The 14,137-nt window shown below is 36.2% G+C and overlaps 1 protein-coding gene across 1 annotated transcript; it reads left to right on the forward strand.

Moving 5' to 3' along the window:
- The first annotated feature begins 3,757 nt into the window (after positions 1-3,757).
- On the forward strand, positions 3,758-14,137 carry LOC140554228 (uncharacterized). Its single transcript, XM_072677095.1, has 7 exons — positions 3,758-3,812; positions 5,308-5,362; positions 9,231-9,617; positions 9,704-9,817; positions 11,402-11,452; positions 11,686-11,751; positions 12,641-14,137. Exons 1-7 carry the CDS (start codon positions 3,795-3,797, stop codon positions 12,721-12,723), a joined length of 774 nt encoding a protein of 257 aa, XP_072533196.1. The 5' UTR covers positions 3,758-3,794; the 3' UTR covers positions 12,724-14,137.

Consider the following 14,137-nt stretch of genomic DNA (forward strand, 5'->3'; position numbering starts at 1 on the left):
CACATGAAATAATTGTTTACGGCTGAAGGGACGAGGCATTTTTAACAGTGCATGATGTAACTACTGAGCTGCAAAACTCATACAAACTTATCTCCAACAAGACTGATGATGCTGATGCAACAGGACTTTACGCTATCTGTACACTATTTCTATACAAATATGCTAAAGGGGGTCTTTCAAACCTCTGTGGGATGGCCTAAAAGTCCAATTTTACATTTGTACTCCCAAAAAGTAAAAATACTTAAGATGTGAGTGTACTGTTCCCTCCTCAACCTTACCACAAACATATACTTCTACAATGTTAATGTATGATGATGTTCCTACTGGATCATAACCACAATGCACCATAGTGTGCTCTCCACTTCTCACAAAGTTATTATGGTGCACAATGGAACGATGTTAATCTGGACTACACACCCTTGTTTTACAGTGCCACGTCCATAATCACTGATACAAGCAGGTATTAAAGGCTCGTGTTTAATCACATATTTCAAAACATGTTGAAGAGAAGTAGAGTTTGCTCAACATCTTCATGCTGAAAAACAGGCCATGGTTAGTTATCCAGTCACGGGTGTGTTTGGGGGAGCAAAACTTAATTTAGAAGGAGGAGAAGTCCCCTCGTCCCCACTTCCGTGGAGGAAGTGCACACTGCCCGGTGTTTGTCCTGGTGGCGATGGTCTCTTGCCAGGGTCGAAGGGGTTCACCGATCCGCCTGTGTAGGGTAAGTGATGATGGCGTGCACCTAGGGCTGTATATAATTAAGACTTTCTTATGCTTGGGAATCAGAACTGTGTTAGTGATTGATAAATGATAGACAGGGGTAATTGAATGATCAGTAATAAAGAACCTACAGTTTAAACTGCTCTTAGTTTCTGCTCCCCTTCATTTTACCATCCCTATAATCTGGAACAAAACAGATGTACAACATAATATAAATACACAGATTACTTTAAACCTAAAACACAAATATTAGATCATCAGACCCCAAAAAATCCAGCTGAATAAATCTCAGAATCCAGGTGCAATTTCTGAATACATTAGACAATCATTCAGTAAGGGCAATTTACATATGGGAGGGGGGGTCCTACCCCCATATTCCCCTATTATACCTAACAAATATTTGCTAGAGCAATCAAGCAACGTCTATAAAAATGAATTGATGTACTTATTTTATCTTTCTATTTATGTTTCTATTGTTTTTTTTCTTGTGAAATTTTGGCACAATGTAAATTATGAAATCACAGGTCTTTATTCCTCTAGCCCATGTAATAACATGTACAAAGATTAAAATGGGTAGAATTATAATGTTGTCCTGTACAGGATTTATTTAATGTCTTTACTTAGAAAATCAACAAAATATTTAAATAAATATTATTTAGGTTTATTTTGTCTTTAAAAAAAATCTTTTTTTTTTCAGTATAGTAAAGTGTTGGAACTTTCATACACAAGATATTTCAGGGTTCTCTCAAATTAGCATATCCACATGTCATTGGCTTCACAGGGGGCTTCAGTAACAGGACCTTAAATGAGTTCATGTTCTTTTCACCTAATGAGGTATTCCATGGAATTGATGAATTTAAAATCAGGATATGGATTTAAGTAACAAAATATCAGAAATATATGGAGGGGAAATGTCATTTACTAAAGACAATAAACACTTGTAATTTTTAATTTGCAAAAGTTAATTTATTGAACCATGCTTGGTTCTACAGTCACACCACAAGTTTGTGTAAAACAAAGCCATGTTTAAACAGCGACAGTATTTTAAAAGCTGACAGTACTCAATACTCAATATTATATTAATTTGCAGTACAGTAGAAATGCAGTGTAATCACTCATAAATAATGCTTTTTTTTCTAGATTACTTATTACACACTGCTTCATATTCACACTGCTAACATTGTTCACCACAATTTGATGATGTGTACGTATAATGTATGTGTACATATAAAATATGTACATTGTCTGTAGATTGCACATCGCTGGAACCAATGTCCCTTGTGTGTGTCAACATACTTGGCCAATAAATCTGGTTCTGAATTCTGAACTATATAATATTTTAGATATACCTATAACATCAGAGCTGGCTCAGGGCATCCCGGAGAAACCTGAAATCAAACTTTGTTCTTCAAACTAGCTCACAAGATCTGGACTACTTTCTTTAGAATGAGAAATTCTTTTTGTTTTCTTTTTGTTTTGTTTTACTGTATTTATGTTCACCCGCACCTGCCTTCAGTGGGATCTAGAGTTTTGACAGTAAAAACTTTCTAATTGCTGAGATAAATGTTTTAAAATGACAATTATAAAGAAAACTTCTGGGCAATCCTGGCAAAAGTACATGTCTTTTTCAAATCCTTTACAGAAACACACTTCTCACACACGTAAGTATAACTACTACCTTTTTGCTTAATTTAATATTATATAAATTATATATTATGTATAAAAATAATATACTATATTTTTATTCAACAATAAATAGTATTTCTGTTAATGTATAGTTCTGTTTAAATAGTGAAAAAATAAATCAATTCGACACTGTTACATCAAGTCGTTGTTCCTCCATTTTTATAGCACTTAGATCTCACCCACCCAAACCACTTTAACTCTTACTGCTAAGCACAAGATATTGTATTAATTACTTAATAAGTAATTAATATATTAATAAATATGAATTAATAAAAGTGTATACATTAAAAAATGGGTTTAATATACTCATGCATTATACTTATATATTTAATCCAGTAAGATGAATCCAGCTGGAATAGTTCTGATAGTTCTGATACACATACATTTATGTTTAAATATTATAGAATCTTCAAAAATAATGTTACAATAAGTACAATATGTTTTGAAATGTACAATTCTGTTGGGTCTACAATGTGAGCTTATTTCAACTTAGAAAATAAATTTAATCTGTCATGTAAACATTTGAATAAGTGCCCAAATATTTGCATAAGTGTAAATATATTGTCGCTGTCACCACTGTTTTCATTTTCTTTACTTGTTGACATTCTTTACATAATGTCGAAAATAATGTCAACCAAAACTTGACTTGGAAAAAACCTTTTTACATTGTCTTCCATTGAAAGCTAAGAAGGTTTTTCCTTCTCATGTAAAGATGCTGTTCTGGAGGTACAAGGTTTTTGTCCATCAGCTACAATATATTAGTCTACACTCTTGCATAAGCTACTTTACATGCACACACACACAAAAAAACAGGTCAATTGAGCTGTAGGCAAAGACCCCCCATGGAGATAAAATTACCCAGAGAGGCGATGGTGGGGGATTTGGGCTCCATTTCATAATTTGATGTCCGTGCTGAATTATTTGCTAAAGTGAGGTCTGTAATAGATTCTCTGAAATATCACACTGATGTGATCACACAAAGAGAGAGTGAGTTAACAGAAGGACTCGCTCTGCCTTCTTCCAGTAGTCTGAGTGGAATGGGTCTCAGCACTGTGGAGCAAAGTTTAAAACTCAGACACAATTACTCACTACCGCACTTTCATCAGCGTCCCTCTGCCTCTCCGATTACGCTGCTCTGCTTTGCTAACACCCACTTTTGCTACAGCCTTCATATTTTTTCTGTGTTTAAGATTTTTTTCTCTCTCAGTGTTCCTTTGAAGTGAGGAAGCAGTGCAGTGTGCAGAGAGCAACAAGAGAGCCGTGGAGATGCACTGTATGGAGGGAGAGATGATGATGGGGGAGGAGAAATGAAGAAAGTATGGTTTTTACACCTCTGCCTGTTTCCTTTCAATTCATTCGTGTCTGTCGCTTGCAGTAAAAGCTCCTCCATGTGTTTTTCAGCAAAGGTAAGAACTGGATGGATCTGATATGTTTATGCTTTAACATTGGGGTCAGACGCATTGTAGGCAAGACCTAGTCTTAATTACTCTTTTAATGGTTTTTATTGGTGAATTCTCAGCTGGGAAAACGTGATGCGGTCCGGGGAAAAGATTCGTTGGCCTCGTAATCTTTCCACTTAATTCGTAGTCCTGTGAGGTTGTTGAAAACGAAGGGAGCTTTATCGCACTGCAAAGAACCAGGAACAGCCTTAACTAGCTTTATCTAAGTAGGTCTGCGTAGGCCAAGCTTAGGCCACAACCTAACTTGACCTCAACTGACCCTTTAGCTGTCATGTCTCAGACTGCTTTTAAGCCCACGATTACTCACATTCAGGGCCTACAGTTGGTCACAAGCTGTCTCAAAACATGTAACAAGCGATCTGATCAGAGATCACACCATTGCATTGTATAAAAAAGATTGTATCTATAGGTACGATGTGCTTGAAAGGTTCCTTAGACTTTTCTTCTTTAAAAGCAAAGCTCATATGAAAGGCCCAAAAGGTCAAAGGCCTTGAAAATGGCAGTGTTTTACCTCTTGGTAGCTTCTTTGTACTTTCAGCATGTTTTCTTCATCTGAACATATTTTATACAGCACTAAATGATGTGAGGAACATTTCGCTGCTACCTAAAACGAAGACAAAATGGTCATTTTACAGGAGAAGGCAAACTTTTAGTCCGTTATGTCAGTAGTCAGTAGAGTTTTTACTCCCTAATTTCTGGGCCATTTCTATTGGTCCAGTCAACGCAAAATATTAATACAGTCTAAAGAACAGCTGCCATGTTCAAATGATGAAGAAGAAAAATGGAGATACGTGTTTATTTGTTGTTTTAAAAAACTGTGATAGATTACTTTTTGAATGTTTTTTAAGGGTTTTAGTAAAGAGTGTTTTCACTGTTAGGGATGCACAATCATTTCAGAATCATATCAGTATCAGCAAATAAATCAGACAGGCCGTACGGATGTTTAGATTTGGCGATATTTTCAGATATTTTAAGATATATTTATTGCACTCTGGGCCATTTTCCCAGATGCGCAGATTTAAGTGTTAGGATCATCTTAACTGGTAAAGAGAGTGTTCAATTTGATGCTCACTCCACCATTTAAGAATTATCTTCGTGCTCAGGAAAGATGTTCTCAGGAAACCCAGCCCATGTTTTGGTGATACTGGGCTACTGCACTAAAATGCCTGCAATGTTTTTTCATTTTACTGCCTTCATATCCCTGCAAAAATAAATCTTACGCTTCTCTGTAATGCTGATCCAGATAAGTTTAGTTCAGGTGTGTGTAGATTTAAAGTATTTCATACTTTTAATAAATGTTTATATATCAAAATCAGCAAGTATTCACATGAGACATGTCAGATATTGCCAGATATCACCCTAGATCCCCATATCAGTGCATCCCCAGACGTTGGAATAACTGTGAGCATAAAAGCAGTGTTTTTCTATCTTTTACCTTCAGTTGCTGATGGAATGCATTCTGCTGTTGGCGGTCATACCCGCTCTTTTACTCGCTGGTGAGTAGACTCTTTCTGATATCTGCAAGCGGCCTGTTTTTAACATCACGCCACCAGATTATGTAACATTTGATATTGTAGGAGTCACAGAAACACAACCTTACAGAAGAAGGAAAAAAACTTTAAATTAATTTTAATGGAAGTCAATGTAAATATTTTGGGGCATTTCTATTGGCCCAATTATCATAAAATTGACACAATGTAAAGAACAACTGCCAGATTTACATTATGTCAAAATTTGGGAAACAGCAAGAATTTACATTATAAGGCTTATGCAGGCCAGCTAGATCTGTGCTCCTCAAAAATGAACCTATAAATTCACAAGCCACGATTGAATCCACACAGGGCTGTAGTACCATGCACCACAGCGGCAGTATTCACTAATTGGTCTTTTTTTCTGAAGTAGGAGAGATTGTTTAGTGGAAGGGTTTTGTTTGACTTTAAGATACTTTACATCTCATTGAATCTAGGCAGCCTCAGGTGTTCACAGACAAAGGCCTCAATCTTAAAGGATTATTTTGCTGTTCATCTTACGATAGCTGCTCTTTGCACTTTTAGCATAGTGGTTCTACTATGTAGAAGGTTCTGTAGCAATAATATAACCTTTTTAGGGTAATAATTTAAGCAAGAAACCCTTTTATATAAGTGAACGTTGCACAGTCAGAAAGATGTTGTTCATCAAATCAAAAAACAAAACCTAATCATTGTAGTTCTGCATGACCAACCAAGCCACTTCTGTTGGTGTGCACTCGTAAATATAAAGGTGTCAACAAGCGGCGTATTTAATTTGTGCAATTGAACAACCTGCGCAGCCAATTTGATGCTGCTTTAAAGACCTACATTTGTAAATGACATGTAAAAACAGGTTTTGGAGAACCCCCATGTTGGAGAACGTAATGGTTGCATTGCCAATAGTGTGGGTCTATGTGTGAAATGTAAGCGGTAGGCTAATAGAGAGTCCTGCTTTACTCTATTCCAATGATATATAGTTCTTTATGTAAATTTCATAAACTGTCATATCGGAAGGTCCCACATTATACCATATAAATTCATCTAAATGCTGCAGAGGACTGGTGTGTTTGGTCAGTGAGCAGTATAATAAAAATACATAATTTACTATTTTCTATTATATATATAATTTTCCAGTCTGGATATTCCACTGTGCTTTTTTGCTTTTAATTACTTGCAAATTGTCAGTCATTAGTTACAAATACATTCCCAAACATATGTGTTTGTTTAGTCTATCTTTAACAAAACTTTTATGCAGATTGGCCTTCTTTCAGATCTTGCGCTCACATCTATACACAAATTGCTGATTCACTGCAGAGTTCAGCCTTTCGCTGAGAGATCTTGGGAATACATTTTGAAGGAGATGGTCACATGATTGGCCAGCCCATAGTTTGTCATCATAAAATTGGTTTTGTGGTATTAAAAATAAACTACATTTAAAAATACATCATTGCATAAAATTTAAATAAGAGTGTTGTAAAAAATTGAAATATCATTTATTTTATATTAATAATTAAATAAAATAAGAAAATATCCTCTAATATAATCTTGTCATAGTTTTATATAGAACCATTGTGTCTTTGAAAGAACCCCTTTTATAAGTGAACGTTACGCAGACATTAAGATGTTGTTTTTTTTATCAAAAAACCTAATAATCATGATTCTGCATGACCAACCAAGCCGCTTCTGCTTCTCCTAAATATAAATGTGTCAACAAGAGCATATATAATTGGTATATATAATTATTATATAATGTATATAATTGGTGCAATTGAACAACCTGTACAACCAATTTGATGCTGCTTTAAATAACTACATTAGTAAATGATGTGTGTAAAAAAGGTTTTTGGCATTTGGAGAACCCCCATGTTGGAGAATGTAACGGTTCCATACTAATTGCAGGTTTATCCTTTTTTCCAATTTGTCATCATTTTGTTCATCACCAGCAGTTAAAATCTGTTTCTTTCGCATAGTAGATGTTAGCAAAAACTCCACAGTAGATGTTAGCAAATGCTCCAGAGTGACCCATGAAAGTTGCTATGGAGCAGCACATTTATTCAATTCACTGATTGCTTTCATAGAAAGATTCTGAATTTGATTTGTCTGAGATTTTCAGCAGCATCATTTGAAACTGAAAATGAAGTTATATTGCATTTAGTAATGTTCAATTTCAGTATCACAATTTACATTTAATAGATTATTCACATATCATAATATTTTACCACTTCAGCTTGGCATTAGGCTAGTTTTTATATGAACTCGACACTCTTCAAAGGGGTTCTTTAGTAAAGGAAATTGTTCTACAAAGAACCATGTCAATCAAATACGATGAACATCATTTCACCTGTAGAAGTGACTTGGTTGATCATGCAGCGACAAAATGATTATTATTTTTTTTCCAGAATAACAACAGCATGATGTCTGCACACTCGTAGTATCTCTGCAAAGTTAATGATATCATTATAGACCATGAAAGCTCTATAAAACACTTGCTTAAATGTTTATATTTTTATTTTACCTGGTTAAAAGGTTCTTCACTACGGTGGAAAACCTCTTATAGGTTTTTGCAGAACTTTTTAAAAGTGCACCAAAAAGGGTTCTACTAATGTAGCCAAGGGCGCTGCCAGGGGATTTGAGCCCCACAACAAACAAGAAGTCTGCCAAAATACTCAATCATTTTTTGGGGGGGGCACCTGTCAGTCACAGGCCCTTAATATCGCCCTTACTTTACCACCCCCCAATACGGCTCCCTGATTGTAGCAACTTAAAGAACTTTTGTTCACTATTATTTAGAACCCTGCTGGTTTAGAGCGTGGGCTTTGATCACCCCCCAAAAAAACCCAGGGCTGAGAAAATAAATAAATGAAAAAAGACAAAAGCAAAAGAGAAGACGACTGTGCTTAAACGCAGACTGCAGAAAGAGAAGGAGCGCACATGAAGATCTGAACAAAGCCGCAGATATCACCTTTATCTTTTGTTCTCAGTGCCATGACACAGCTTTACAGAGGCTTGTCATGACGAGATGTAGAGCGTAAGTTCTCTTTCCCACACAAGCTCAAATCAAGTGCAATTAATGGCAGGTGACGTTCTGTTATGTTATGTCATCAACATCAAATCTTTTTTAGTGTCCTATTCCAGAATACAGGCTTTTTATAATAACTTGCCACTGTCGCCGTTGGCTTGATCTCTGGGGGTCTTTGATCCTTCATGTCTTACGTTATTTCTTCTTCCTTTTTTGTCTCTGTCTTTTATTAATTACTAATTATGTAAAGCTGCTTTGTGACGACAACAGTTGTAAAAAGCTATACAAATAAATCTGACTTAACTTGACTTGACTATAATAATGTAAAGTAGAAATGACCATATACAGTTCTGTTCAATGAGGGAAAGGGACCTGAATAGCTTGTTTTATACAAGTGCTTTAGATTGATCCTAGTTGAACACTTACTGTATGTGCTGGGCTGGTGGTTAGATATGACTCTGAACTCTCAAATGCATTGTGGTGAGATGTGTATCTTTATAAAATCGTTGCTGCCACGCACAAACCTCAAACATCTCACAGATGACAGGAACATTACAGGAGAAGGACAACCTCTTCTTAATGTTCAAAGAAGGCCAATGTAAAAAAAAAACTGTATTTCACACCATTTGGAGCATTGGTTGATTTATCATGACTTTTTGAAACAATGCACAGAACAACTGCCAGATTCAGATTATGACAAACAGTGAAACACAGCAAAAAATGGAGAGACATGTATAGCTCATTGCTATACCAGTGATGTGTGAAGTCATTAATGCTGTATGTGGTGCACAACTCACCTTTCGCCAGATTCAATAACCCATGTATTTCTGATTTCAGGTCCAACGCCGGCCGTCAACATTACAAATGGAAACATCAGTTTATCTGCTCCGACTAGCCCAAGCATTGTTTGTGAAAACAGGGCCACCTCAACGCCCGCCCCTATCAGGCTCCCACCTGTGCTGGCCAGGGTGAAGGTATCCTGGAACAAAAGGAATCCGTGTCAGGGCGAAATATCACTTTCATTTAATTTCACAACGGTACATTTGTGCCAGAGTCAGGCTTTAAATGAATTTAGCCATGGTCTGTGCGAGGAGAGAAGATGCGGAAGGTTCCTCAAATACGTCAGTAATAACAACAATCAGATGCAAGGTCTCTACATCAATGATAACCTGACTGTGACCAATCAAACGTGTCCCCCTGTATTCATCAGCTGTGCATCCAAAGGTGGTTTACATACAAGTGAAATACATTCTTCTTTCAGTGCTGTGCTTTTTTACAGTGAGCACTAACTCTCCCGGTCTCTTTTACAGACAACAAGGAGCTGTTGGCCTATAAAGTAGTAACAGGCTTGTTGCTGGTGCTGGTTCTGCTTGTCATCCTCCTTCGGTTTGCATGGCCGGCATACCTGGCCTTCCGCAAGAGATGTGAGTCACTTTTACACATAATAAATCCATGATCACACTGTAAAAAAAAGCTGTACACATTTCCGGTAAAAATACAGGCAGCTGTGGTTGCCAGAATTTTACAAGAAAATATGCTGTCACAATGCGTAGGATAGTACAGTGTGCTTTTTGGGCAACCATACATTTTATATTTAGGAATTTCACATTCACTTCTCAACGACTTAAAGATTCTTAGTTACACCTAATTTTTAGTCTCATTCTTTTATTCATTAATTGACTCATATTAACTGCTAAGCATAGTCCTGTGGTAGCCCAGAATGACTACATGATGACGGTGAGTAAAGGGGATGGGGACACGCCCAGTATGCAAGAAATGTTAAGAATAGTTGAGATAAATCCTTATTTCACACTACGGTGTGTTATTCAGTAACTGCAGAGACATCTAGACAAACTAGTGGGGCTATTTTCTGGTTATAGACATTTGTAATAGCACTTTCAGCCACCTGCGGTCCATAGGCTCTTTATGTTGAATTTTCATAAAAAAAGCAAAACTGTTGGCTGTTCTACAATTATTATGGTATATGATTTCCCACTTTTTTCTGTAAAACAGTGCAAGATTATTTAACATTCAAAAAATAGAAAAGAGATAAAATGTGAGTGTTTTGGATGATATATGTATTTATAGTATTTCACTGTTACAGAAACTGTATTTAGCCTTTTTTTACTGTCATGATTTGACATTTTTTCACTTAAACACTTTTCTGTAAACATGACATGACATATAATTGTATTTAAAACGCTAGTGTTGATGTTTACAGATAGGAAAATAGCTAAATAAGTCGTAATATAGCTAAGAATAGATTAGAAATAAATAATGTGATATGCTTAAAAAAGTCTTACAGCAAACTGATACAGTTGGACTGAAAGTGAAGCTATTTGCTTTAAATAAGAGCATTATATAGACTTTTGGTTTAAGTGGCTTTAAACTTAAACTTTAAACTACAGCAGAGGTTTTAAAAACCGTGGCCTAAAATTTAGAGAAGCAGGTTTGGGACAGTTAAGTTGCCAGTTTGATCCCCAGGACCAGAAGAAAGTGAGGGAACTGTGTTTTCTCCTCATTTGTTTATTTAGTTTTTAGTGTCATTTGTACAGTACAGTGAACTCTTCACTTTGCCTATCCCAGCTTAGAAAGCTGAGGTCAGCCATGCTATGGTGTCCCCGGGGCAGAGAGGGTTAAGAGCCTTGTTCAAGGGCCCAACGGTAGCAGCTTAGCAGGCAACCCACAACCCTGTAAGCAATAACCCAGCATTTTTACCACTGAGGCACCACTGCCCCTATTCACACCTCACAGACGTGCCCCAATTGCTCCTCGGTGAGGCTGCTTCCCACTGCTCCGGTGCCCTATTTGCTATTAAGAGTCTGTGTTCTCTGCCATGGATGAATGAAATGTGGTTTTCAGATTCGGTGGTTTGGCTGTGCAGTAAATGGCTGTGAAGTGTTTCTTATTCTAAAGTTAAGAGGCAGCAGGTTATGTGCACATGATTTTGAGCATTTGAGCCGTTGTGATGTGACTTTCTGTGAACATCTCTCTTTCATTTACTGCAGTTTCACAGCAGCAGCAGAATCGTTGGATCGGCCCGACGCAGAGTCAGAGTGGTGAGTCATTTCTCTCTCCTTTTCATGCTGCAAAAGCATACACACTCACAAACACACACACACACACACACACACACACACACACACACACACACACACACACACACACACACACACAAACATACACACGCACACACACACACAAACATACATACACACACGTGCACATTCTTGCATTCAGATTTAGGAGTGGAGTGAGGGTGCAACTGAACTATTTCTATGTCCTTTTTTAGTGTCCTATCACAGAAGCCAGGGTGGTCATCTAAAGAACGATACAGTCAAGAGGCAATCGTATCCTGGTGAGTGTACACACACATACACATACACACACACACATCTGTTCCAAATATATTTGAAACTATTTGAAACTATCTATTTTTACACACTTGCTATAGTGCTATATGGCTATATGGCCATGTACCTTACACAATAGTTACTGAATCATTTCTAGTAGTTACTGAATCATGCATAATAGTTACTAAATCATAATTGGTTGTAGATACAGGAACATTACAGTAGTAACTGAATCATTTATAGCAATTACTGAATCATTTATAGGAGTTACTCCATTATTCATAGCAGTTCCTGCATCATTTATAGTAGTTACTGAATCATTTATAGTAGTTACTGAATCTTTTATAGAGGTTACTGAATCATTTGTTGTAGTTACTGAATCATTTATGGCAATTACCGAATAATTTATATGAGTTACTCTATTATTCATAGCAGTTACTGAATCATTTACAGTAGTTACTGAATCACTTATAGCAGTTACTCCTTTTTTATAGCAGTTACTGAATCACTTATAGCAGTAACTTCATTATTTATAGCAGTTACTGAATCACTTATAGCAGTAACTTCATTATTTATAGCAGTTACTGAATCACTTATATCAGTAACTTCATTATTTATAGCAGTTACTGAATCACTTATAGCAGTTACTCCTTTATTTATAGCAGTCACAGGATCCTTTATAGTAGCTACTGAATCATTTATAGCAGTTACTGAATCATTTACAGTAGTTACTGAATCATTTTAGTAGCTAATTAAAAACAGGTCTAAAGTAAGCCTGGGGTTTAAGTAGAACCATAGGGGGGAACACACACTCATATGCACACACACACACACACACACACACTTATACATACATCACCACTTTATTGCATTTTGATCTTTGTGTGTTGCCAGGTTTGGAGAGGCTCTCAGTAAATCCCAGCAGAGAGCCTTCGTCAAACCGGAACAGTGACTATGACTCGTACAGCTACAATTAATCACCTCTCTGCCTGTGGGATCACACTGCGGAGAAGCAGTAGGCTATGATTTGTGTATACAATCATAAGAAGGTTTTTTTAAACCTCTCCACATATGACCTTTGGCTCTGTGCTGTTGTGTTCAGCGGAAGTGGAGCAGGAAAAAGATGAAGTTAATACAAAACAATCCAAATATCTAAAATATGAAAATTGTGCAAACTGACAAGTAACACCTATCGGCAGTGTTAGCGAGGGCGTTACACTCATTCATCTGCTAAATCACAAATCTGCAAAGCAGGGTTAATTCGGTTGATAGATTGTGAGGACTTCCGATGCAAAGTGATAAACAAGCCTCAGAGAGTGACGTAAACATTGTAGTTTATTTATTTATTTGCTTGTTTGTTTCATAAGAGATTTATGTCCAACATTTAGTGTTTGGTAAAACCCAATAATAGATATGCTGTTTATCATGATATTTAGGCCTCTAGAAGTTGGAATAGTAGTGGCACTTAAAAAGAAAAGTCATTTTTGCAAAAATAAATAAATTCATTAATTTAAATATATTTTACATTAAAAAATAAAATAAAATATAAATAAATGAGAAAATACAAATAAAAAATGAATAAAATAAATATGATACTGGTATAATTGGCTGCTATCCCAACAAGCTGCATGTTACAGTGTAGTTTTTGCCATTTTTGCAGTTATAAAATATATTTTTGTTTGTCCTGCAAACCATTTTATCTTTTTTTTTTTAACCATTTTGTATCTCCATTTTTACAGTTTTTACCTTTTTTACATAATGTAAATGTGGCAGTTGTTCTGCACAAGGTATTAAAATGTCATGATGAATGGACCAATAAAAATACACCAAAATTGCTTGGAGTAAAATAAGAAAAATGGGTAAAACATACACGTAAAATTGGTATTTTGGAAATACAAATGTTTTGTGTGTCAGCAATAATATACTGGTTGTTGTTGTTATTGTTGATGATGGACTTTCTATAAATGGTCTAAGTCTACAGTTGTTTAGTGATCTAGAAGTTCTGAAGATACACAATAGAGACAGAAAGGTGTACTTTGCTATAACTGATCACAATAACAAGAACATCATTGTCCTGCCCTCAACTTAAATGGAAAGACAAGCCTGTCCAGCAGCAGACGAGGTCAGAGATGCTCCTATTAGACAGCCAAACCCTCAGGTTAGATAGCTCAACCTTTTTACATTTTTAGAAACTTTTTGCTACATGAAGTGTGTCTACGCTGGGTTCTACTGGCCTGATTTAGTGTGAATAATGATACAGGAATACTCGCTTTGTTATTCACGCCTTCTGTTCATTGGAATTCACATCCAGTGGTAGTTTTGGATTGAAGTGTTTTCTGTTATTTGTCTTTAAAACCTAAATCTTTGTTAATAAAGCTTGTTGAAGAACTC

This window comes from Salminus brasiliensis, chromosome 4 (assembly GCF_030463535.1).
Source record: "Salminus brasiliensis chromosome 4, fSalBra1.hap2, whole genome shotgun sequence".
NCBI lineage: Eukaryota > Metazoa > Chordata > Actinopteri > Characiformes > Bryconidae > Salminus > Salminus brasiliensis.